Source organism: Leucoraja erinacea, chromosome 2 (assembly GCF_028641065.1).
Source record: "Leucoraja erinacea ecotype New England chromosome 2, Leri_hhj_1, whole genome shotgun sequence".
NCBI classification, from domain to species: domain Eukaryota; kingdom Metazoa; phylum Chordata; class Chondrichthyes; order Rajiformes; family Rajidae; genus Leucoraja; species Leucoraja erinaceus.
Genome location: NC_073378.1, coordinates 88,630,528 through 88,655,798, shown reverse-complemented (window position 1 = coordinate 88,655,798; position 25,271 = coordinate 88,630,528). Strand labels below are relative to the sequence as shown.

Here is a 25,271-nt window from a genome sequence, read left to right as displayed (position 1 = left end):
ACCTTGCGGCGTCATTGGCAGCGAGACGGCGCCGCCGCCGACGCCATCGGGCTGAGCCGGGTCGCAGGCCGGTGATCGCGGGTCGCGGGTTCAGCTCTCGCAAGGCCCGTTGTCAGTTTATTCTCAGGACATCCGAGAATCGTCTAGACAAGTACTTGTATAGGGAGGTTTCACGGCAGTCGGGTCACGACCCATGACCCGTTCTGTTGCTACGCTGCGCCAAATGCATTACACGCGATGAACGGCAGGTAAGCACTGACCATTGTTTCCAGCGTAGAGGGCCGGTAAAACCCGGCGAAATTGTCAATTTTTGCGCTGTAAATAATTATGGAAATCAGGATAAGCGTGAGAGACATTTAGCCTACTTCAGAATTCCAAAAGTGAGGAGAAATGACAGTAGACAGAAGCGAGAGCTGAAGGGACAACAACAGCCAGAGTGCTTGGTGAACATTGGCCGTTTGCTCACTGCATTTCATCAACTAAGGCATTATTTGTGTTTTTTTCTTGATTCCTTTGTCATCTAAAAAGTTTCAGAAGTGATAAATCTGGCTTGCATACAAAAAGAAAACGTCTCTGAAGCAAAATTTACAGCCAGATTTATCACTTCTGAGACTTCTGAAATGCAGTGAGCAAACGCGATAATTCCCAATATTTTCAATTCTGATATCTGCACGGGCAATGTTTGCCAAGCACTTTGGTTGTTGTTGTCCCTTCAGCTCTCGCTTCTCTTTACCTGCATTTCGCTTCACTTTTGGCATTCTGAAGTTGGTAACATGTCTCTCATACTTACCCCGACTTCCACAATTTTTTACAGCATAAAAAAAATCAACATTTTGGCGTTTTTTAACAGGTAGGAAAGTACACGTTTCTTGTAATAATAACATACCGGAAGTTACGGATGTCCTCCAGATAGATTGAGCGGCTCCGTGCGTCAAGCTCTATGACCCAGTGACCTTACGTGCAACCCCCCTATTGCAGAGACATAAAAGGCCACGGGCCGAATGCGGATAAATACTAAAATATAGTATCACTGCAGATAGGTATAGCGGCAAATGTAGGAAGGAACTGCAGATGCTGGTTCACACCGAAGATAGACACAAAATGCTGGAGTAACTCAGCGGGTCAGACAGCATCCCTGGGGAGAAGGAATGGATGACGTTTCGGGTCGAGACCCTTCTTCAGACTTGTATAGTGGGAGAGATGGATATGGTGGGCCGAAGGGCTTGACTTCATAACATTGCACTTTGCATATTTGTGGCATGTTCGGGACAACCAAGGTGCAAACCAAAGATACTAGAGCTCCGCTCCAGTATCTTTGGTGCAAACACAGTGAGGCTCGGAGGTTTTGGTAGTCTCCATTTTAACAATTGCTCTAAGGATACCAGAGACATCGCAATCATTGGACAGATTGTCCAAACCAAGTATGGGTGTTTGTTTAGTTATTGATCAAAAGATGAGTGGATTGAGGAAGTTCCTTGACAATCATGGACTTTCCTTATGACACTTTGAACAAAGAGGATTCCCTCTTCACCCTCGGTCGGAGACGGCCTATCCTTTCAGCTATTCAAACTCTGCCAAGCTCTTCCAGCATATCTATCTGTTATATGGTAGTAGACCTTTGCTGAGAGGCATGAGTAATTGGATGTGGTTCATTATGGGACTCAGAAAGGTTGGGATGAAGGAGAGACAGAATAAATGTGTTTGCGGGTCCGAGATGTGCTTTCCCAGCCTCACATGCTGCTTCCTGTCTGACAGGAAGCTGGTGATCCACCGACAGAGGGGTTCAGGCACAGTCAACTCAGAAAGTTTGGAGTGTAGTAGCTCTGGCACAATGGTGTTGAATGCAGAGCTAAAATTAACAAACAATTTTTAAATTTTCGGAAGTCAATGATGTATATTTATCCTTTGTCCGTATTTATTCATTGGTAGCATTATACTTTTTTATTACAGAAAAAATATGATACAAAGACCTGAGACACTTTTCTAGAAGAATATCTGCTTGGTCCTTGCAGCCATTGTAAAGAATTTTCTTGTGCATCTGCACCATTAAAGAAGAGGAAAATTATATGCTTTGCTCCTCAAGTAATGAAGATCAGTAACATATTGCCATAAAGGATGCAGCTGCTCATGAAGATGTTAAAGTATCAGTTCTACAAACAATGTGCGAGAACAGAATTTAAAACACGAAACTTCACTCGCATGGCCTTTGCAAAACATCAGAGGCGTGTTGTCATTACTGGAATTGGTTTGGTGTCTCCACTTGGAGTTGGCACACAACTCACGTGGAACCGAATCTTGAAAGGAGAGAGTGGTGTTATATTTTTAGATGCACCAAAGTACAGAGACTTGCCTTGTAAAGTGGCTGCTTGTGTACCACATGGTGATGGAGAGGGAGAGTTCAATGAAGAAAAGTTTGTTTCAAAATCCGAGAAAAGGTCCATGTCGGATGCTACAATAATGGCAATAGCAGCAACTGAACTTGCACTCAAAGATTCCAACTGGAGCCCACAATCTGAAAAAGAGCAAGTAACCACGGGTGTAGCTATTGGTATGAGTATGGCCCCTCTTGATGAAATTACTAAAACTGCTGCCCTTTATGAAGCTCAAGGCTATAAAAAAATGAATCCCTTTTTTGTTCCCAAGATTCTTCCCAACATGGCAGCAGGACAGATCAGTATTAAATACGGACTTAAAGGTCCAAATCATTCAGTAGCGACTGCATGCACAACAGGAGCACATGCAATTGGGGATGCTTCAAGATTTATCCTCCATGGAGATGCAGAGGTGATGCTGACAGGTGGCACAGAGGCTTGCATTTGCCCTTTATCTATCGCAGGCTTTGCAAAGGCACGTGCCCTCTGTACCACTTGTAACTCTACCCCTAAATTGGCTTCACGTCCTTTCCACCCTGACAGAAAAGGATTTGTAATGGGAGAGGGGGCATCGGTGCTGCTGCTCGAGGAATATGAACATGCTATAGCAAGAGGAGCACGGATCTATGCAGAAATACTTGGTTATGGACTCACCGGAGATGCCAGTCATATAACTGCTCCCAGCACTGGAGGAGATGGAGCTTTCAGGTAAATGTTGATGTATTGTGTAATGTGCTCACGTTTGTCAGAAATGGGATTTTTAAAAAATCAGTCGAAATTTGAAATATTCTTCACTCCAAATTAAAATGATGGGCCAGACATTGTGCTGCTGTAATTTCAGTATTAGTTTAATCAGAAACATTATATAAAAGTCTGCTCCCATTCTGCTAAATTATGATGAGGGAAATGTGTGCAGATATTTGCCCCTATTTCCTTTAAAGAAGACATAGTACAGGTTCAGGGTCATCATTTAATCCCTTGGAATAGCTTCAGAACATTAAATGATGAGGATTGACTGGATAAATCTTTTTTTTTTCATTTTATGTGTATGGTATCTAGTTTTTAGAAATGCATAAGAATTTAAGTAATAGAATTTTTAAAAAATGCAGAATAATACAAACATATTACACGGTCAAGACTCAAATTTATGCCAAGAAGGTATTTGCTTATAATCATATAACAATTACAGCACGGAAACAGGCCATCTCGGCCCTACAAGTCCGTGCCGAACAACTTTTTTTCCCTTAGTCCCACCTGCCTGCACTCATACCATAACCCTCCATTCCCTTCTCATGCATATGCCTATCCAATTTATTTTTAAATGATACCAATGAACCTGCCTCCACCACTTCCACTGGAAGCTCATTCCACACCGCTACCACTCTGAGTAAAGAAGTTCCCCCTCATATTACCCCTAAACTTCTGTCCATTAATTCTGAGGTCATGTCCTTTTGTTTGAATCTTCCCTATTCTCAAAGGGAAAAGCTTGTCCACATCAACTCTGTCTATCCCTCTCATCATTTTAAAGACCTTTATCAAGTCCCCCCTTAACCTTCTGCGCTCCAGAGAATAAAGACCTAACTTATTCAACCTTTCTCTGTAACTTAATTGTTGAAACCCAGGCAACATTCTAGTAAGTCCCCTCTGTGCTGTCCCCATTGTGTTGACATCCTTCCTATAATTGGGCGACCAAAATTGTACACCATACTCCAGATTTGGTCTCACCAATGCCTTGTACAATTTTAACATTACATCCCAGCTTCTATACTCAATGCTCTGATTTATAAAGGCTAGCATACCAAAAGCTTTCTTTACCACCCTATCTATATGAGATTCCACCTTCAAGGAACTATGCACGGTTATTCCCAGATCCCTCTGTTCAACTGTATTCTTCAATTCCCTACCTTTTACCATGTACGTCCTATTTTGATTTGTCCTGCCAAGGTGTAGCACCTCACATTTATCAACATTAAACTCCATCTGCCATCTTTCAGCCCATTTTTCCAAATGGCCTAAATCGCTCTGTAGACTTTGGAAATCCTCTTCATTATCCACAACACCCCCTATCTTGGTATCATCTGCATACTTACTAATACAATTTACCACACCTTCATCCAGATCATTGATGTACGTGACAAACAACAAAGGACCCAACACAGATCCCTGAGGCACCCCACTAGTCACCTGCCTCCAACCCGATAAACAGCCATCCACCATTACCGTCTGGCTTCTCCCATTCAGCCACTGTTTAATCCATCTTGCTGTTCCTGCATTTATACCCAACAGTTGAACCTTCTTAACCAACCTTCCATGAGGAACCTTGTCAAAGGCCTTACTAAAGTCCATATAGACAACATCCACTGCTTTACCCTCGTCAATTTCCCTAGTAACCTCTTCAAAAAATTCAAGAAGATTAGTCAAACATGACCTTCCAGGCACAAATCCATGTTGACTGTTCCTAATCAGACCCTGTTTATCTAATGCTTATATATATTATCTCTAAGTTTTTTTCCATTAATTTGCCCACCACTGAAGTCCAACTAACAGGTCTATAATTGCTAGGTTTACTCTTAGAACCCTTTTTAAACAATGGAATAACATGCGCAGTACGCCAATCCTCGGGGACTATTCCCGTTTCTAATGACATTTGAAATATTTCTGTCATAGCCCCGGCTATTTCTACACTAACTTCCCTCAATGTCCTAGGGAATATCCTGTCAGGACCTGGAGACTTATCCACTTTTATATTTTTCAAAAGTGTCAGTACTTCTTTTACTTTGAACCTCATAGTATCCATAGCTACTCTACTAGTTTCCCTTACCTCACATAATTCAATATCCTTCTCCTTGGTGAATACCGAAGAAAAAAAATTGTTCAATATCTCCCCCATCTCTTTTGGCTCTGCAGATAGCTGTCCACTCTGTCTCTCCAATGGAATAATAAACTTAAGGAAAGGACATAATTGACTCTTGGACACAATCATTTTGCCATTATTTATGAACAGGAGCAGTTAGATGGGCAAATTTTAAAAATAAAAGTGGTGCTTTGCTATCCTATTCCAAGTTTACCTTATGAATTCTAAAATGAAATTTGGCCTTCTTCCTTAACAAACTGCATTTTAAATTCAATCGGTTGCCACCATGCTTTCAAGCAGTGAATATCTGATCCTAACTGCCTGTTACATTAATAAGATTTTTTTCTCATGTCTACTTTGATTCATTTGCCAATTACCTTAATTTGTATCCCGTTTTTCAACTATTCTGCCAGTAGTAACAATCTGTGTGCGTTCCCCTCACCCCACACCTCCCCCGCCCATACACCCCTCCCCCCGCCCACAGACCCCTCCCACAGCCCACAGACCCCTCCCACACACCCCTCTCCCCCGCAAACCCTCCCCCCGCCCACACACACACACCTCCTTCCTTCACACACCCCACCCCACTTCCCTTCGAGCCCCTTCCCCTTTCCTCCTCTCCTCCCACACAACAAGAAGAGGGGGACGGAGTGCTTGGAGTTGAGGGGAAATGAGCCATGCCTGCGCAGTTAGGGGCTATGGGTGTGTGGTAGAATATTGCGTTGGGGGAACTTAGTCCATTTTAGCTCTGCATTCCACTCATGTCCCTGTGCATTGCTTCCTTTTGAGCTCTAAGTCAAGTTTCAAATCAACTCTTAATGAACCATTTACATTTCTTCTCGTGTGAGGGGAAGAATACAGAGCATACACACGTTAATTCTGTATAAGAACGACTTCATTTCCAATAGACTAATTCTCATTCAAAAGAATTAATGTTTTTATTAATGGAAACAGGCCATCTCGGCCCTTCTAGTCCGTGCCAAACACTTACTCTCACCTAGTCCCATCTACCTGCACTCAGACCATAACCCTCCATTCCTTTCCCGTCCAGATACCTATCCAATTTATTTTCAAATGATAAAATCGAACCTGCCTTCCACTGGAAGCTCATTCCACACAGCTACCACTCTGAGTAAAGAAGTTCCCCCTCACGTTACCCCTAAACTTTTGTCCCTTAATTCTCAAGTCATGTCCTCTTGTTTGAATCTTCCCTACTCTCAATGGGAAAAGCTTATCCACTTCAACTCTGTCTATCCATCTCATAATTTTAAAGACCTCTATCAAGTCCCCCCCCTTAACCTTTTGCGCAACCAAAGAATAAAGACCTATCTTGTTCAACCTTTCTCGGTAACTTAGGTGCTGAAACCCAGGCAACATTCTAGTAAATCTCCTCTGTACTCTCTCTATTTTTTCCTATAATTTGGTGACCAAAATTGTACACCATACTCCAGAATTGGCCTCACCAATGCCTTGTACAATTTTAACATTACATCCCAACTTCTATACTCAATGCTCTGATTTATAAAGGCCAGCACACCAAAAGCTTTCTTTACCACCCTATCCTCATGAGATTCCACCTTCAGGGAACTGTGCACTCTACTGTGCATTCCTAGATCCCTCTGTTCAACTGCATTCCCCAATTTGCTACCATTTACCATGTACGTCCTATTTTGATTTGTCCTGCCAAGATGTAGCACCTCACACTTATCAGCATTAAACTCCATCTGCCATCTTTCAGCCCACGCTTCCAAATGGCCTAAATCTCTCTGTAGACTTTGAAAATCTACTTCATTATCCACAACCCCACCTATCTTAGTATTATCTGCATACTTACTAATCCAATTTACCACCATCATTCAGATCATTGATGTATATGACAAACAACAGTGGACCCAACACAGATCTCTGAGACACCCCACTAGTCACCGGCCTGCAACCTGATAAACAGTTATCCACCATTACTCTCTGGTATCTCCCATTCAGCCACTGTTGAATCCATCTTGCAACTCCACCATTACTACCCAACAATTGAACCTTATTAACCAACCTTCCATGAGGAATCTTGTCAAAGGCCGTACTGAAGTCCATATAGACAACATCCACTGCTTTACCCTCATCAATTTCCCTAGTAACCTCTTCAAAAAATTCACGAAGATTAGTTAAACATGACCTTCCAGGCACAAACCAAGGAGCTCATTGTAGACTTTAGGAAGTCCAGAGGCGGCACGCACACCCCCATCCACATTAACGGGATGGAGGTGGAACGTGTTTCTAGCTTCAGGTTCCTGGGAGTCAACATCTCCGATGACCTCTCTTGGACCCACAATACCTCTACTCTGATCAAGAAGGCTCATCAGCGTCTCTTCTTCCTGAGGAGACTGAAGAAGGTCCATCTGTCTCCTCAGATCCTGGTGAACGTCTACCGCTGCACCATCGAGAGCATCCTTACCAACTGCATCACAGTATGGTATGGCAACTGCTCTGTCTCCGACCGGAAGGCATTGCAGAGGGTGGTGAAAATTGCCCAACGCATCACCGGTTCCACGCTCCCCTCCATTGAGTCTGTCCAAAGCAAGCGCTGTCTGCGGAGGGCGCTCAGCATCGCCAAGGACTCCTCTCACCCCAACCATGGACTGTTTACCCTCCTACCATCCGGGAGGCGCTACAGGTCTCTCCGTTGCCGAACCAGCAGGTCGAGGAACAGCTTCTTTCCGGCGGCTGTCACTCTACTCAACAACGTACCTCGGTGACTGCCAATCACCCCCCCCCCCCCCGGACACTTATTATTTTTTTTATTCAAATCGTTTGCTATGTCGCTCTTCAAGGGAGATGCTAAATGCATTTCGTTGTCTCTGTACTGTACACTGACAATGACAATTAAAATTGAATCTGAATCTGACAAATCCATTGTGACTGTTCCTAATCAGACCCTGTTTATCCAGATGCTTATATATATAATCTCTAAGTATCCTTTCCATTAATTTGCCCCCCACTGACGTTAAACTAACAGCTCTATAGTTGCAAGGTTTACTCTTAGAACCCTTTTTAAACAATGGAACAACATGCGCAGTACACCAATCCTCCGGCACCATTCCCGTTTCTAATGACATTTGAAATATTTCAGTCATAGCCCCTCTATTTCTACACTAACTTCCCTCAATGTCCTAGGGAATATCCTGTCAGGACCTGGAGACTTATCCACTTTTATATTTTTCAAAAGTGTCAGTACTTCCTCTTTTTTGATCCTCATAGTTTCCATAGCTACCCTACTTTCCCTTACCTCACATAATTCAATATCCTTCTCCTTGGTGAATACCGAAGAAAAGAAATTGTTCAATATCTCCCCCATCTCTTTTGGCTCTGCAGATAGCTGTTCACTCTGACTCTCTAATGGACCAATTTTATCCTTTGTTATCCTTTTGCTATTAATACAGCTGTCGAAACCCTTTGAATTTACTTTCACCTTACTTGCCAAAGCAACCTGTCTTAGCTTTTCTAATTTCTTTCTTAAGATTCTTTTTACATTCTTTATACTCCTCAAGCACCTAATTTACTCCATGCTGCCTATTAATTGTAGATATCTCTCTTTTTCCAAACCAAGTGTCCAATTTCCCTTGAAAACCATGGCTATTTCCAATTAGGCTCTTTCCAATTAAACATATTAGGTTTGGGGAGTATGCTGTGAGAAAATTGATTAATGAATCATTTATACCTTTATATCAAGTATTTTGTTCCAGTATATCAGTAGACTTTATCCTATCATGACCTAAATTCAAGAAGAAGATGAAGGAATTTCAATAATTTAGATGTTTATTCATCTGTCTTCTTGTGACACAAATTCATGGGATTTGTGCTTTAGTAAGATTTAATTTGAATTGAATTGAATTGAATCCTTTATTTGTCATTCAGACCTTTCGGTCTGAACGAAATGTCGTTGCCTGCAGCCATACATGTAATAATAAACAATACACAATAAACACAAATTAACATCCACCACAGTGAGTTCACCAAGCACCTCCTCACTGTGATGGAGGCAAAAGTCTTAGGGTTACTGTCTCGTCCCTCCTCTTCTCCCTCTGCGCTGAGGCGATACCCCACCGGGCGATGGTAAGTCAGTCCCGCGGTTCAAAGTCTGCGGCCCGGGGGTGGTCGAAGCTGCCGCCCTCCAGTCCAGCGGACGCAGCTGCTGCCACGGGAGCTTCGGAAAACAGGCACCAGCCTGAGACCCGCGAGCTCCCGACGATGTCGTCCACTGGCCCACAGCCGAGCCCCGGATTCAGGTCTCCGCCTCCAGAACTCCGCCTCAGCCACCGGAGCACCGTCTCCGCCCTGCACCAGGCCGCCCACATAGGAGCGTCTCAGCCCCACACCGGGCCGCCCTCACGGGAGCGTCTTCGCCCCGCACTGGGCCGCCCACACGGGAGCCGGTCCGCCCTCACCGGAGCGCCATCTAGCCGGGAGCCGGGTCGCCCTAACGGGAGTGTCTCAGCCCTGCGCCGTCAGCCCTCACCAGAGCGCCGAGTCGTGCCGCTGCCTGAACGCTGCCGCAGCTCGGAGACGGCCAGCCGCGCATTGGTAAGTCCTGGCTGGCTCAACCTCCGGAGTCTCGAGGTCGGTCGCAGGTTGGAGGCCGCCAGCTCCGCCATTAGGCCTCAGCGCAGACAGGGAAGAGAAGGGGGATATGACAAAAAAGTTGCATTCCCCCGAAGGGAGAGACAGATAGATCTGTTTCAGCCACCCCCCACACACATAACACAACGTAATAACCAAAAGTTTAACTGAACAAGACCAAAATAAAACAACACAAAAAAACAAAAACAGACAGACTGCAGGCGAGCCGCAGCCATTTCACAGCGCCACCACTCCTTTCAGGTGAATGTCCACATTGCTTCGCAGCCGTCAGTAATTGTTGAGAAAATTGTGTATGTCAAGAATGGATAAATCATTTAAGACAAGGGTCGGCAACTTACGGCCCACGGGCCGGATGCGGCCCGTAACCCAAAATCACCCGGCCCGCAGGCGTTTTTTTAAAAGTCCGATGCGGTACTGCCGTCGCTGTAAGACATCGTTGTTGAGGGTGGGGCGTCCCAGCTGTGACGTGTTTCCCGCAGGTAGGTCTGCGGACAGGAGGGTGGCTCGGCTGCAGTTGATGGTTTGTCGCAGTTGAGCGTGCTGTCCAAGCTCTCGTTGTCCCCTTCAGACAGCTCGGCCTCTGCCTTGCCGTTGCGACTGGCTTCTCTAGGGGTCCAAGTGGAGAGCGGGACGGAGGGACCTGGTGGACAGGGAGGGGAGGCAGGGGGGTTTGGCCCTCTGCCTTGTAGCCCAGCTGCCGGTCCACCGAGGTGTCGCTGGGCGGCTCGATGGTGAGCATCGGCAGGTGAGTGGCGCGACGCTGGTAGTCAAGGCACTCCGAGCAGGCAGCCGCCCTCCTGGTCCCAGCCTCCCCCGCCTCGCCCTCCCTCAATGAGGGCACCCAGGAGGCAGGAGAGGCTGGCTTTGACTGGGCTCCCTCTCCCTCCTCTAAATACAGCGCATTCTAAACAAAACTACGACTATTATTACCTCCATTTATTAACAATGGCGATAGATGTGACCCACCATCCGCTCATAGACATGGGCCCTGGCCCTGATGCAGAACAAGGTTGCAGACCCCTGATTTAAGATCTTGAGTTTCTGCATGAGTTTCAGAGAGGATGGCCTCTAAAGAAATTCACCTGTGTATTTATAACCTTCAGTACCATTTGTGACTCAGTAGGAGCTAGTTAGCTGTTTGGATACCTGATACAATACCTCCTACTTTTCTTATAATTATACTTTTTTTTCAGTTTGGGCTGAGAAATCAATATCAGTTCTTTCACTGGTGTTTTCTGTCAACATATTAAAATAATCCAAATGTAAGCAAAGAGTTCAAAGGTAGAGAAATTGAAATTAGCAATATAAATTTTGTCAAGAGTTCATAATATTTGGAAAGGAGAGACTGCATTATCTAAGTTTTAACCTCCTTGTAAATGAACGGAATCAATCTGAGTGAAAATGTAACGTGTCAAACTAGCAAGTTGCTGTGGTATGCTCAAATGTAATTTAATAGTTCTGATTTCAGTTAATGTTAAGTAATAACTTGTGTATGAGAATATGATTAGCCATGAGCTCAGTACTCAAGAAACACGCCAAACTGTTTGATAACAGCACCCACTGAAGGGATATCGTCAAAGTGTATCCACAAGACGAAAACAATGGAGCAAAGTTTTACAAGGCAGCCCCTGTTTCATATGCTGCTAGAAAGCAAATTGATTCCGCATTGGATGACTTGCTGCAGGATGGCATTATTAAGCCGGTGAAAACAGCAGATTTCGCATGCCCGATTATAGCTGTTCCGAAACCAAATAGGAAGAGCATGAGAGTCTGTGATCATTACGAGCTCACAGCAAATAAGGTGCTGAAAGTGGAACAGTATCCACTTCCAACCTTGGAGGATCTCCTGCAGGAACTGGAAGGAGGAGAAAAGTTTCTAAATTAGACCTCTCCCATGCCTATCATCAGATAGAATTAGACCCTGAAGCTCGGAAGTTCACCACAATCAATACGCACAAAGGTCTCTTCGAGTATACCAGATTACCTTTCGGGATATCCGGCGCACCATGTTCCAGAGAACAATGGAGAGCCTGCTAACAGATATTCCCATGTGCAAGCCGTATCTTGATGATATCATCATCAGCAGAAAGACTGACGAAGAGCACCTGAGGAACCTGGAAGTGTCCCTGTCAAGACTAGAAACCAGTGGGTTACGTCTGAAGAAGGAGAAGTGTGCACTGATGCAAGAGTCGGTCGACTATCTTGGACATGGACTAAACAAGAATGGTCTTCGTCCTCTTCAAGACAAAGTTGATGCGGTGCGGAAAGCAAAGCGGTCTGTGAACCAAAGCCAACTACAGGCACACCTAGGCTTACTTTGGTATTATAGGAAGTTTATACCCAACCTGTCAAAGGAGATTGCTTCGTTGACTCTAATGCTGAAGGATGAGTACAGATCAGCTGATTCAAAGAGTGGAAGGAGAAGCAGCAAGCCTGATCCCAAGATCCCAAGGAAAGGAACAAGAGCAGGCATTCCAGAGATCCAAGCGTCTTCTGCAGTGACAGTGTGCTGACGCTTTACGATCCAACCAAAACAATCCTGCTCCAGACAGATGTAAGCCCCTATAGCTTGGGTGCTGTGATAAGTCATGTGGATTCAGATGGACAAGAACGTCCGATAGCCTTTGCCTCGCACACTCTCATGCCCAGCGGTGAACTACGCACAATATGAAAAGGAGGGTTTATCCATAATCTTCGGACTGAAGAAGTTCCACAAGCAGTTACATGGGAGGTCTTTCACCATTGTGACTGATCACAAGCCTCTGATGGGACTATTTGGAGACCACAAGCCTGCCAGTCCAATGGCCTCTGCTCGCGTAGCAAGATGGCATATGACCCTGTCTGCCAACAGTTATAAGATTGTCCATCAGGAAGGCAAGAAACACCAGAATGCAGATGCGTTGTAGCGCTTGCCGATACACGAAGCGGACTCTTCATGGAATCGCCCTGAGCTTGCGGAGCTTGATGAAGCATCAGAGGAAGGCATCAACATGCTCATCGATCTGGACACACACCCTGTTGATGCACAGGAAGGGAAGAGAGCTACCAAGAAGGACAGAGTCCTTTCCAAGGTGAAGAACCACATCATGGAAGGATGGCCAAGTGCAAGGAATCTTCCAGAAGAACTAAAGCCCGTTGCCAGCAAGAAAGAAGAGATGTCATTTGAGGATGACATAATCCTGTGGGGACCACGAGTGGTCATTTCAGATAATCGGGATATGAGGACTAGAATCCTTGAAGAACTTCATAGCATGCACCCTGGCATCGTGAAAATGAAGGCATTGGCAAGATCACACGTCTGGTGGCCACGAATCAACAAAGAGTTGGAACAACAAGTAAGAAGTTGCCCAAGCTGTCAACATAGTCCTGTTGCAGCCTAAATCGATCCATGGGAGTTTCCTGAGAGACTGTGGAGTAGGATTCACTGTGACTAGTCAAGTCAAGTCAGATTTATTCGTCACGTGCACATAAAGTGCAGTGAAATGAACTTGCCAGCAGCAGTACAATAAAAAAAACCGCAATAAAAATGTAATATAAACATCCACCACAGCATTCATCACTGTGGTGGAAGGCACAAAGTTTGGTCAGTCCTCCTCCATTTTCCCCCGTGGTCGGGACCACAACCCTCCGAAGTCGCCGCTGCGGTCGGCCAGATGTGCAGCCAAGGTAAGTCCTGAATCGGTGCTTCCCGACCGGAGACCGCGGCTTCAAAATGGTGTAGGCCGCAGGCCGGCGGTCGAAGATCTAAAGTCCCCGCCGCGCCCCAGCCAGAAGCACCGCAGACCACAGGGCCGGGATCCAGGGATCCCCGGCGAGGGATCCCGCTCCGGATGGTAAGTCCCCGCCGCGTCCACGGTTAGAAGTAGGCCGCGGGCCGGCGGCCGGAGCTCTCCTCGAGGGTCCCCAACGAGGGTTCCCAGGCTCCGGACGCCGCGCCAGCTGGAGCTTTGCAAACCGCGGCTTCAGGCTGCCACGGGCCAGCGAACGGAGCGCTCCCCTACGGCGACCACCGGCGAGGGCTCGCCCGCTCCGCGACGAAGGAGTCCACGCTGCGCCCGCGGCTGAAGCCCCGGGCGTGTCTCGGAAAGGGCGCACCGATCCTCTGCGTTAGGCCGCGAGGGAGGCGACATGGAAAAGTCACCTCTCCGTGCCAGTCTCGACGAGGAGAATTTGCTGATTGTGATCGATGCTCGCAGCAAATGGATTGAAGCCATTCGGGTGAGACAAACAACAGCAGCAGCAACAGTGATTGCCCTGAGGGTTGTTTGCATCTCATGGGTTACCAGAAACAATGGTCACAGACTATGGTACGCAGTTTGTGTCTGAGGAATTTGCCAGGTTGCTCAGCAGCAACAACATCTGCCACATTCAAACATCATCCAAACACCCGTCCAGCAACTAACTAGCCGAAAGAGGTGTACAGACGGGTGAAAGCAGGTGTGAAGAAAGGAAAAGGATCAGACCAGGAACTAAAGCTCCAGAAGTTCTTGTTGATGTACACCGCAAGAAACGACTGGAAAGTCACCCAGTGAACTGATGTTCAGACGAAAGATCCGCACTAAACTTGACAGTCTGCGACCCGATCTAAGCAAATCTGTCCGAAGGAAGATTTCAATGAAACACGCAGCAGATCGAGGAAGCAAGGAACGAGTCTTTGCGGTGAATGATCATGTAATGGTCAAGAACTTCACATCAGGTCCTACTTGGCTTTGCAGAATGATAGCAGAAGTCATCAGTGAAGTCATGTACAACGTAAAGTTGAGTGAGGGAAGAGTCGTACGTCGTCATGTCGATCAAATGAGAGCATACTTGCCAAAATGTACGAGGACGCCGACGTCCAGCAAAGAGAAGTGGATCAACCAAGCGAGGAGCCACTGCTGGTTCTGCCTACTACAACAGCAGGTGTAGATTCTGAAGGAACTTCAGAGAGTGACGAACCTCTAGCGCCTAGTGATAATACAACATCACAACCAGAGCCTGATGTCTCAGACAACATGCAAAGTCCAATACAGACAGAGACGCATGTCTAATAGGACTAAAAGAATACCTAAAAGATTTGAGGATTTTAGTCTTTTTAAATGAAAACACATAAAGCAATGTGTCATTTATTGGGTTTGCCACACCACATTTAAGGAAGATGGGTGGAATGTAAAAAAATCATGTGCCAAGTTTACTTTTTGCATGATTATTACTGTTATGATGATCTAATTGTAAGATGACTTTAATAATACAACTGGGAGAACAGTGTATCAGTCAATTATATTTTGGGTAAAAGATCATATACAGTGAAGACGAAATTGAGTTGCCTGCCTCCAAATTAAAGGGGGAGGAGTGTTGTGTATGAGAATATGATTAGCATAATTGAATGTCTTGCGCAATTGTACGCATGCGCAGAGAGACTCAAAATGGCGATAACAATACAACAAGCATGTTAATTACTGCTGTGTTCCGAATCTTATTTAAGTCAGTTTCCAGCACCAATACATAACAATAACCAATAATGGCCGTGTCTCACAGTGCGAGTCCACCCACGAGTGATCCCGAGTGAAAGAAAAAATCAAACTCGTGGTTGTCTATGAGATTCCAAGTTTATGTTCACAAGTTTAAACGAGTTCCCACGTGTATGTCTAAGTTTGCCGTTTACTTCTTATTTCTGCGATGTACCAAGTTCCTCTCCCGAGTTACTCTTGAGCCAACGGCGACTACTGACGTGTGGAAAAATCATCACATGGTAAAAATGATGTCATGCAGTTTTTTTTCACAATAAAAAGACCCAGCCTGAAGAACGATCTCGACCCAAAACATCACCTGTTTCATTTCTCCAGAGATGCTGCCTGACCAGCTGAGTTCGTCCATCATTTTGTGTCTATCTTTGGTTTAAACTAGTATCTGCAATTCCTTTCTTCAAACATTTAGAGCAGTTTGTTTAAGAAACAATCCTTCCAAAATTGCTTTCAAAAGTCCATTTGAACTGCATTTGTTCAAGGTCTGGCATCAATCATTGAAAGGCATAGGCTGTTTTGTGTCGGGAGGAACTGCAGATGCTGGTTTACACCGAAGATAGACACAAAATGCTGGAGTAACGCAGCGGAACATGCAGCATTTCTGGAGCGAAGGAATGGGTGACGTTTCTGGTTGAGTCCCTTCTTCAGACTGAAAAAAACTTTTGACCCTTCTCTCCAGAGATGCTGCCGGCTTGGCTGAGTTACTCCAGCTTTTTGTGTCTAGTAAGATTGTTTTATTCCCTTAATTTATTTCTCATCAAAACATTGGTAAACATCTAACAAAAAGATTAGGTAAAATGAACATTAACGTTATTCTTTCCCCCCGACAACAAGGTCCGTAGACCAGAGGGATAACAGTGTGGGTTTCTCTACTCACCCAGTATGTCCGTCAGAGCAGCCGTCCCACCGTCACGACTTAAACTGTATAAAAAGCAGCCGCTCAAAACATTGCTGATTGAGCAGAGTTGCCCAGAAACCACCCCTTTCACACTCCCCTCAGCCCTGGGAAACAAAGTTTTCAGAGCCCTAGTCACCCCAGCCCGCCCGCGAACCTCTGAATGAAAGATGGCTCAGATGTTCTCTTCAGCAGTGGAGTCCCAGAGTTTCCCAGCGCCTAGCGCAAGTTTCAATTTAAACTCGGGTAAACTGAGTTTTTATTAAAAACCCGAATACAATTGGCCCTTAATTGTAAATATGAGAATGTTTTCTTATATTGTGCGGTAGACTATCATCAGGTGTAGATATCATAATTTATTGGAAAAATATGAATACACGAACACAGGAGTTAGTTATATCCCATCTACATCTCACACTCTCGCTGTGTTTCTAAGAAACGTCATTAAGGACTGAAACCAACCCATTTACAACGTGATGCCGAATGTGATCACTTCCGTGGTGTAGAGAGTCTCAGAACGTTAATAGAGATTCCATTCCGTTTACATTGCGCTTTGTACAGGGATCATATCTTAACCCAAAGTGTACATTAGGCGGCGACGATTAATTTCAAAACTTCAAATTATTTCAAACAGTGTTTTATCCGGATCAACGGATCAGGGCAGATGCCAGCCCCTTTAAACATCACGGACAGCTCAGTGTGAAGTGGTGCAGGAATTATATATGTGAAATAGTCTTGGGAATTTTTCTTATCGATCCTAAATGCTCTATTTAAATTATAGGTCGTTTAGTTTGTTGTGAAGTGGTGCCGGATTTAACACCTCAGTCTATTAAAATTGAATTATCTCACTGAACTAAACCATGCAATATGTTTCCAGGCAAATATCCAGTGGTTGAGAATTAAAGAGCGGTCATTAGTGTTTTTAAACGGGCGGTTGTAGTCAACAATACAGTAACCAAATGATATTTATTCATTGCTAGAGAGGACGATGTAAACATAGTGAGGTGAGTGAGCAGCCTCTAACATTAACCGCTCCTCGTACTGTTCTGTTGTGTAGGAAAGAACTGCAGATACTGGTTAACCCCGACGATAGACACCAAAAGCAGGAGTAACTCAGAGGGTCAGACAGCATCTCTGGAGAGAAGGAATGGGTGACGTTTTGGATCGCGACTCTCCCGGTTGCTACCTGGACCTACCTGATCTCCCGGTTGCCAAACACTTCCCATTTCCACACTGACCTTTCTGTCCAAGGTCTCCTCCAGTCAGAGTGAGGCTAAATGCAGCATCTGTGGAGGGAGTGGATAGGCAACATTTCGGATCGGGTCCCTTCTTTTTGAGCCGAATCAACGTCTGTCCATTCCCTCCGCTAATGCTGCCTATCCTGCTGAGTTACTCTAGCGCTGTGTGAGTTCCTCCAACACTTTGTGTGTGTTTTATGATCATGTTTCCAGCATCTTCAGTTTCTTGTCTCCACATAAACTAGGCCTCAGCAACACTGAGTGTACTAACCAGGAGATTATGTTGCTGCTGCCAAAACAACAGTTGGCAACGTATGCATGGTAGATGTCACATTGCGTGGGAAACGAAGTCTCCAGGGAGACGGACGCAAAGTGCTGGAGTAACTCCGCGGGCCAGGCAGCATCTCTGGAGATTTATAAAGCATTACATTTTGGAACACAAGGAACTACGGAAGCTGGTTTACGGAAAAAAACAAAGTGCTGGAGTAACTCAACGTGTCAGCCAGTATCTGTGGAGAACATGGACAGGTGACGTTTTGGGTGAAAGAAGGGTCTAAAGTTTGAAGAAGGGTCCCGACCCGAAAAGTCACCTATCCAAGTTCTCCGGAGATGAGTAATCTTCAACATTTCACTTCTGGCACTCAGGCCAAACCCACGAATTACTCACGAGTCACTACGGTAAACTCACGGGCTACTACAGCATTACAACGAGTTTAAACGTTTCAAATTTTTCCTTCAGGAGTAAATTTGACTTGTGGAAATCTTTCAATATGTTGAAAGATTTTCACAAGTTAACAAGTTTCCCCGAGTACCTGCCATTAGCGTTACGAGTCGCTAAGTTACGTCCACGAGTTCCAACGTTCCTGCTATGTTAATTCTACGTGATTACGACGAGTTTGTTTTTAAATCGGGATCACTCGTGGGTGGACTCGCACCGTGAGACGGGGGTATAAGACTGTATTTTAATGTGAGCTTTTAGAGGCTGGACTTGGAGACATTTTAAATTGGTTTCTGCTTACTGAAATCAGTTTGTTTATATGTATATGTATGCAGATTCCTATGTACAGAAAGATTAATCTCCTCTGACAAGGTGGACTGAGAGTTTGATACAAAATTCAAAAAGGGCCAAATAAGATTGTAAGAAGGAGATAATGCAGTGGAACAGATGCCCACCATTTGTATTATATGAGCTAATGTGCTGTGATTCAAGAAAACCTGTCAAGCAATTTTGTTAACTTTTAACTTTTTATATTGTATCTAATTGTGAAAAACATTCATTTGATCTTCCCTTGTTAATTTTTCAGTCTAGCAAGGCAATTTATTTGGGACCCCATATTGGGACATTTAATGAAATTGCTTTAAAAAGCAATCGAATCTGCTTAATGCAAAATTAATGTTGTCCAACATCCTGCTGAAAGAAGGGAAGGGTCATAAAATCAATCAACAATGTTAAGTAGTGCTGTATGAGAAGATCCAAGAACTGTTTTTTCCACAGTTGCCATAGGTCTTCTGCTGCTCACCAGATGCGGGCCAGAATGCCCTATGGGCTAACCTTAACCAATCCTGTCTCTAGAATGAGTGATTAGAGGCAGGATTCTTCCTGCTTTAAGTGGGAATGCTGAATTTCTTCAGACTTTGCTTGACCTATTCTTTGCTTAGCATTGCTCGGCAACATGGAATATGCTTAAGTTAGACATGGAAGACAGTCCACACCAGAGAACATTGCAGCATGAGACTCCAGGTCCCAACCATTTCACATGAACCCTTACTCGTGGATATGAAAATCAACAACTTGGACTTCAACGGCATCAGTAGTGTGGTAAAATACCCCAGTGCACATCACAGGAACATTGCCAAAAAAAGTTTAACTTGCATAAAGGTATAAAATGGTAGAAGACTATTTGAAGAGGTATGTTTTAGGAGAATATCTTTAAAGAAGTGAAAAGACGGAATGACTTTGGGAGGAAATTCTGAATCTTAGCAAAATATCAGCTGAAGTCATGAAGAGACATAATTATCTCAATTGTAGAGTGTAAGAAAGTAACATGACTTTGGAAAGATTTGAATATTGTATTTGCTTTCAGCACCTAATAGTTTATAGTCTTAAAAACATAGCTATCAGGGAATCAGTGGAGCCCGGAAGACCGAAAGAATAAGATGTGGTATAAAAAATTGAACATATATCCTGTGCACACGGCATGAATTGATCGCTGGTTTGTTGCAATCAAAGGCTTACATTGAGAGTGACTTTTTGTGTTGGGTACCAGGACAACAAATGTCACAAGTAATTGGTTTATAAAATCTTGTTGGTGTACCAAATAAGATTACAGAACATAATTTTAACTGGCTATTTTTGTGCAATGCATTGACTTATCTTATTGTTAACTTCAACAAATATATTTGAATTATAGGGGAAACCATTCCAATAATAGGCATTTGCATGTTCATTGTATTGCATGAATTGTATAAGTTAATTTTTTATTGTGATGATTTATTTGAATGTAATTTTGCATCTTCTCAGGTGTATGGCTGCCGCAATAAATGATGCTGGATTGATACCGCAGGATGTTACATACATCAATGCACATGGCACCAGCACACCACAAGGAGATGCAGCTGAGAATCAAGCCATTAAGAGATTGTTCAAAGAACATGCATATTCTCTTGCCGTCTCTTCCACTAAAGGAGCCACTGGCCACCTCTTGGGAGCAGCTGGAGCCATAGAAACAGCATTTACAGCACTGGCCTGCTTTCATGGGGTCTTGCCTCCAACTCTGAACCTTGACAGGACAGAACCTGAATTTGATTTGAATTATGTCCCTATTAAGGCTCAAGAGTGGAAAACCTCAAAAAGACGCATTGCACTAACTAATTCATTTGGATTTGGAGGTACAAATGCAACACTTTGCTTGGGGAGCATCTAATTAACATTTTTACAATAAATAATTGAAAGGCTGTTTCGCTGGGTTGTACATTTTCAGAAACACATGCTATAGGAAAAGCTGGATGTGGCAGCACAAAAATGTTGAAATGGAAATTACTCAACCATCATGATAAAAGAACATTGTAATTTTATTGATTGTTAATGCTTTCCGGCACAGCTAGTTTTCTCATTGTTAGCAGCAGAAATAATTTATAAATCAACTGGGCTTAAGTGTTTTCATTAAAAGTCTGTTTGTTAAACTGCAACGCCATGGTCTTCACCGAAACATGGCTCAATGACAACATCCCGGACAACGCCATCGAGCTGGAGGGGCGCACTGTCTTCAGGGCCGACAGAACAGCGGAGGACTCCGGTAAGACCAAGGGCGGCGGACTGTGCATTTATGTGAACAACTCATGGTGTACAGACGTTGTTAGGATTGGTAGTCACTGCTCTGCTGACCTGGAATACCTGATGATAAAGTGCAGGCCCTTCTATCTGCCCAGAGAATTCACATCGACTGTTATCACTGCAGTCTATGTACCCCCGGACGCTAATGCCAGGCTAGCAATGGAAGAGCTGCAATCTGCTATCAGCAAACAACTAACTACACACCCAGAGGGGGCATTTATTGTTGCGGGTGATTTTAACCACTCCAACCTTAAAACTACTCCCCAGATTCCACCAGCATGTCTCCTGCCCAACCAGAGGAAACAATATTCTGGACTTAGTATATACTAATATTACTGAAGCCTACAAAACCCTCCCCCTCCCCCACCTTGGACAGTCTGACCACCTCTCTATGTTCCTGCTCCCCAAATACACACCTCTGATCAGACGTGTGAAACCAACCGTGAGGACAGTGAAGGTTTGGCCTGAAGGGGATATCTCTGTTTTACAGGAACAGTTTCAGCAAACAGATTGGAGTCTGTTTGCCACCCAGGCCACCTTTAACTCCCGTGGACATCAACTCGTACACCTCAACCGTTTTGGACTATATAAAATTCTGCACTGACAACGTCACTACCCACAAAGAGATAAAGACCTTCCCTAACCAGAAGCCGTGGATGAGCAGGGAGGTCAGACTCCTGCTGAAGGCTCGCGATGCTGTTTTCAGATCTGGCAACGCTGAGGGATACAGCTCATCCAGGGCCAATCTGAAAAAGGGAATTAGGAATGCTAAACTCAATCACAAACGGCGGATTGAGGAGCATTTCCAAAACAACTCCGACCCCAGGCGCGTGTGGCAAGGAATCAAATCCATTGCCGATTATCATAAAGTTAACATCCCCCCCCCCCCCCCCCCCCCCCCCCCCCCCCCCCACAACGCCTCCCTTCCTGACGAGCTAAACCATTTCTATGGTTACACAAAAAGGCTGGAGAAACTCAGCGGGTGCAGCAGCATCTATGGAACGAAGGAGATAGGCAACGTTTCGGGCCGAAACCCTTCTTCAGAGTGGCTGTGGTATCGAGTCTGGGTAAGAATGTGGTCGTACAGTTGGAGGGCAGGAGGGATCACAGATGGGGGACAGTTAGAGAGGAGGTTGTGAAACTGTCTCCGGAGAGAAGAGGAGAACTTCTTCAAGGTGGGCATATCTTGAAGAGATAACGCAGTAGAGTATACACAGTGTTTAAGAGGGAACTGCAGATGCTGGAGAATCGAAGGTTACACAAAAAAAGGCTGGAGAAACTCAGCGGGTGCAGCAGCATCTATGGAGCGAAGGAGATGGGCAACGTTTCGGGCCGAAACCCTTCTTCAGACTGAAATAAACCATTTCTATGCTTGGTTTGACTGGGACAACAAAACTCCAGCCATCAAAGTTGCTCCACCCCCGAATGAATAACCCCTCAGTCTCTCCACCTCTGCTGTACTAGATGTACTGAGCAAGGTGAATGAGCACAAAGCTGCCGGCACCGATGGCATTCCCGGGCGGGTGCTCAGGGCATGTGCTGGACAACTATCCCTGGTCTTCACTGACATTTTCAATCTGTCACTGGCCCAGGGTGTTGTCCCCACTTGCCTCAAGACATCGACCATTGTACCAGTGCCCAAACAATCAGCTACTAGGAGTCTCAACGACTTCCGCCCAATGGCACTCACCCCTGTCATTGCAAAGTGCTTTGAGCAGCTGATCTTGGCTCACCTCAAAGCCAGCCTCCCCCCCACACTGAACCACCATCAGTTTGCCTACTGGACCAACAGGTCTACAGAGGACGCCATATCGGCGACCCTACACTCTGCCCTGACCCACCTGGATAGCAATAACACCTACATCAGGTTGCTGTTCATTGATTTCAGCTCTACCTTTAACACTGTCATCCCCGCTAGCTTGATCACCAATCTCAGCGGACTCTCCACCTCCCTCTGCAATTGGACACTGGATTTCCTCACCAACTAATTGGGGGAAAAAAAGACACCTACGGGCCGGATGAGTTCGGGTTACAGGCCAGATCTGGGCCGTAGATTGCCGACCTCTGTGTTAGGCCTCATTGTATCCCCCCCCCCCCCATATTTTTAAAAGCAGTTTGGCCCATGTCTATCTTTCTTGGCTAACAATCTAGCCTTCGGCCTCCAAGACGCAGGTAAATTTTCGGGCCTTATTTTAGGGTAAAAAATAGCGTCTCCATTGCCAGGAAAGGCAGTAGCTAAAGAGATCTCGTATATTGTGCAGATTATTCAGCTTGCAACTTCAACGGTGAACTATCATTCTGTAATGCCTTCTCTTTATATTTTAAAACACATTTATTATCATTTAACAGGGTAATGTAACTTGAGCATCAATTTTACTTGGAGAGCAATGGCATATGACCCTTTCAGGGGAAGAATGAAAATAAAGGTAAGAATCATATGATGGAAAATGGTAGTCTCTAAACATTATTTTCTGCAAAGGGAGTGGAGATATATTTATAAGCATCCATATCATTTTCAAGCTGCAGACTTCTATACAACTGCTGATCTGATAAGTAGAGAAATGCAAGATTCACAACTACAATTATAAGTCCCTTACTTTACTAGATGCGGGATCTCATTTTCTATGATAATGGTTTGATGGGGGCCATTGAAATAGGGCAAGATGGAGGAGTTTCTTTTATGTGTCTTCCATTTCACGTTCTCCAAATTTGCCACCAGATTTTATTCTATTTCAGAGACCAAAGAAGAACAGAAAAGACTCACGAAATAAAGATGGTGGAGAAGGGGTTTGAAGATCTTGCATGATTAATAATGAGCATTGATATTCTTTTCAGTGCATACTCCGTGCATAAAATGATACAAAGTATTGGAGTAACTCAGTGGGTCAGGCAGCATCTCTGGAGAACATGGATGGAGTCCATGTTCTCCAGAGATGCTGCCTGACCTGTTCAGTTACTCTAGCACTTTGTGTCTTTTTTTGTAAACCAGCACCTCCAGTTCCTTGTTTCTATATCCACCCTACATTTATGTAGTAGTGGAAAAGATAAATATTCATGGCCATGCCTCAGGTCTTGGCCAGGTAGAAGCAAACAAAGCAATTGCTTTAGTTGGCCTTTATGAAACATGCATGGTGCATTCCCAGTAGAATTTCTGCCAACTATGGGAAGCTGAACGGCAACACCTCATAACAGCACAGCAAGTGTCAAGTGTCAAGAGTGTTTTATTATCATATGTCCCAGATAGAACAATGAAATTCTTACTTGCTGCAGCACAACAGAATATGTAACCATAGCACACTAAACAATATAATAAACGAGAGAAAAAAAAAGTTCAGTGTGTATAGATGCACATACTCACAAATATGCACACACATATATACACACACACACACATACAAAAAACAAAGGATAGTAGTGCAATAATAACAATAGTCTATTGCAGTTCAGAGCTTATTTGAGGTTGTAGTGTAGCTTGGTGGCTTTAGGGAAGAAGCCATTGCTCCTGTACCTTCTTCCCGATGGCAGGAGTGAATTGAGTGTATGGCCAGTGTGGTGTGGGTCTCTGACGATGCAGGCTGCCTTTTTGTGGCAGCGACTCCGGTAAATCCCTTTGATGATGGGGAGGACAGAGCCGGTGATGGACTGGGCAGTGTTCACAACTTATTGCAGTCTTTTTCGCTCCTGGGGCATTCAAATTGCCAAACCTAGCTGTGATACAACCAGTCAATTTGCTCTCTACACCTGTAGAAGTTCAAGAGAATCCTCTTTGACATACTGAATCTCCGTAATCTTCTCAGTAAGTAGAGGTGTTGATGTGCTTTATTTATAATTGCATTAGTGTGCTGGGCCCAGTAAAGATCTTCAGAAATATGCATGCCCAGGAATTTGATGTTTTTAATTCCTCCACCTATATAAATAGGATTGTGGGTCCTCATCCTTCCTCTTCCAAAGTCCATAATCAGTTCATTGGTTTTACTGAAATTGAGAGCCAGGTTGTTGTGCTGGCACCATTTGGTCAATCCGTCGATCTCACTTCTGTACTCTACAGCAGCACATAAAGGTCCAAATACAACAGAAAAGTCACATGAATTGAGGCAAGAGCGGCTACAACTGAGGATTTTTGAACCTGGAATTGTCAGCTTGAAGAAAAGACTCCCCCCCCCTCCCCCCTACATGGGAATTTGATGTTGGTTCTTGAGGCCTGGTGTCACTGCACATGGAAGTCTCCACAGGTTGTGGATCGATAGAAGAGTATGATCAATAGCAGAGAGATCACATCTGAATTTTAGAAGAAAAAGAGTCAACCTCAGAAAATTTGAATGAAACGTATGAGGAGAGTTCTGTGTTCTTGCTATTGCAGAAAAGAGAGGAGAGTGGAAGGAGAACAATATATCAGGGTATGAGCTGCAGACGTGTTACCATACCCTTAAAGAGTACTGCAA

At 44.6% G+C, this 25,271-nt stretch overlaps 1 protein-coding gene across 1 annotated transcript; it reads left to right on the top strand.

Annotated features, from left to right (window-relative positions):
• Window positions 1–46: 46 nt before the first annotated feature.
• Window positions 47–21,692, top strand: oxsm (3-oxoacyl-ACP synthase, mitochondrial). Its single transcript, XM_055660569.1, has 3 exons — window positions 47–248; window positions 1,951–3,080; window positions 20,017–21,692. The coding sequence occupies exons 2-3, from the start codon at window positions 2,116–2,118 to the stop codon at window positions 20,417–20,419; spliced, it is 1,368 nt and encodes a 455-aa protein (XP_055516544.1). The 5' UTR covers window positions 47–248; window positions 1,951–2,115; the 3' UTR covers window positions 20,420–21,692.
• Window positions 21,693–25,271: the final 3,579 nt, after the last annotated feature.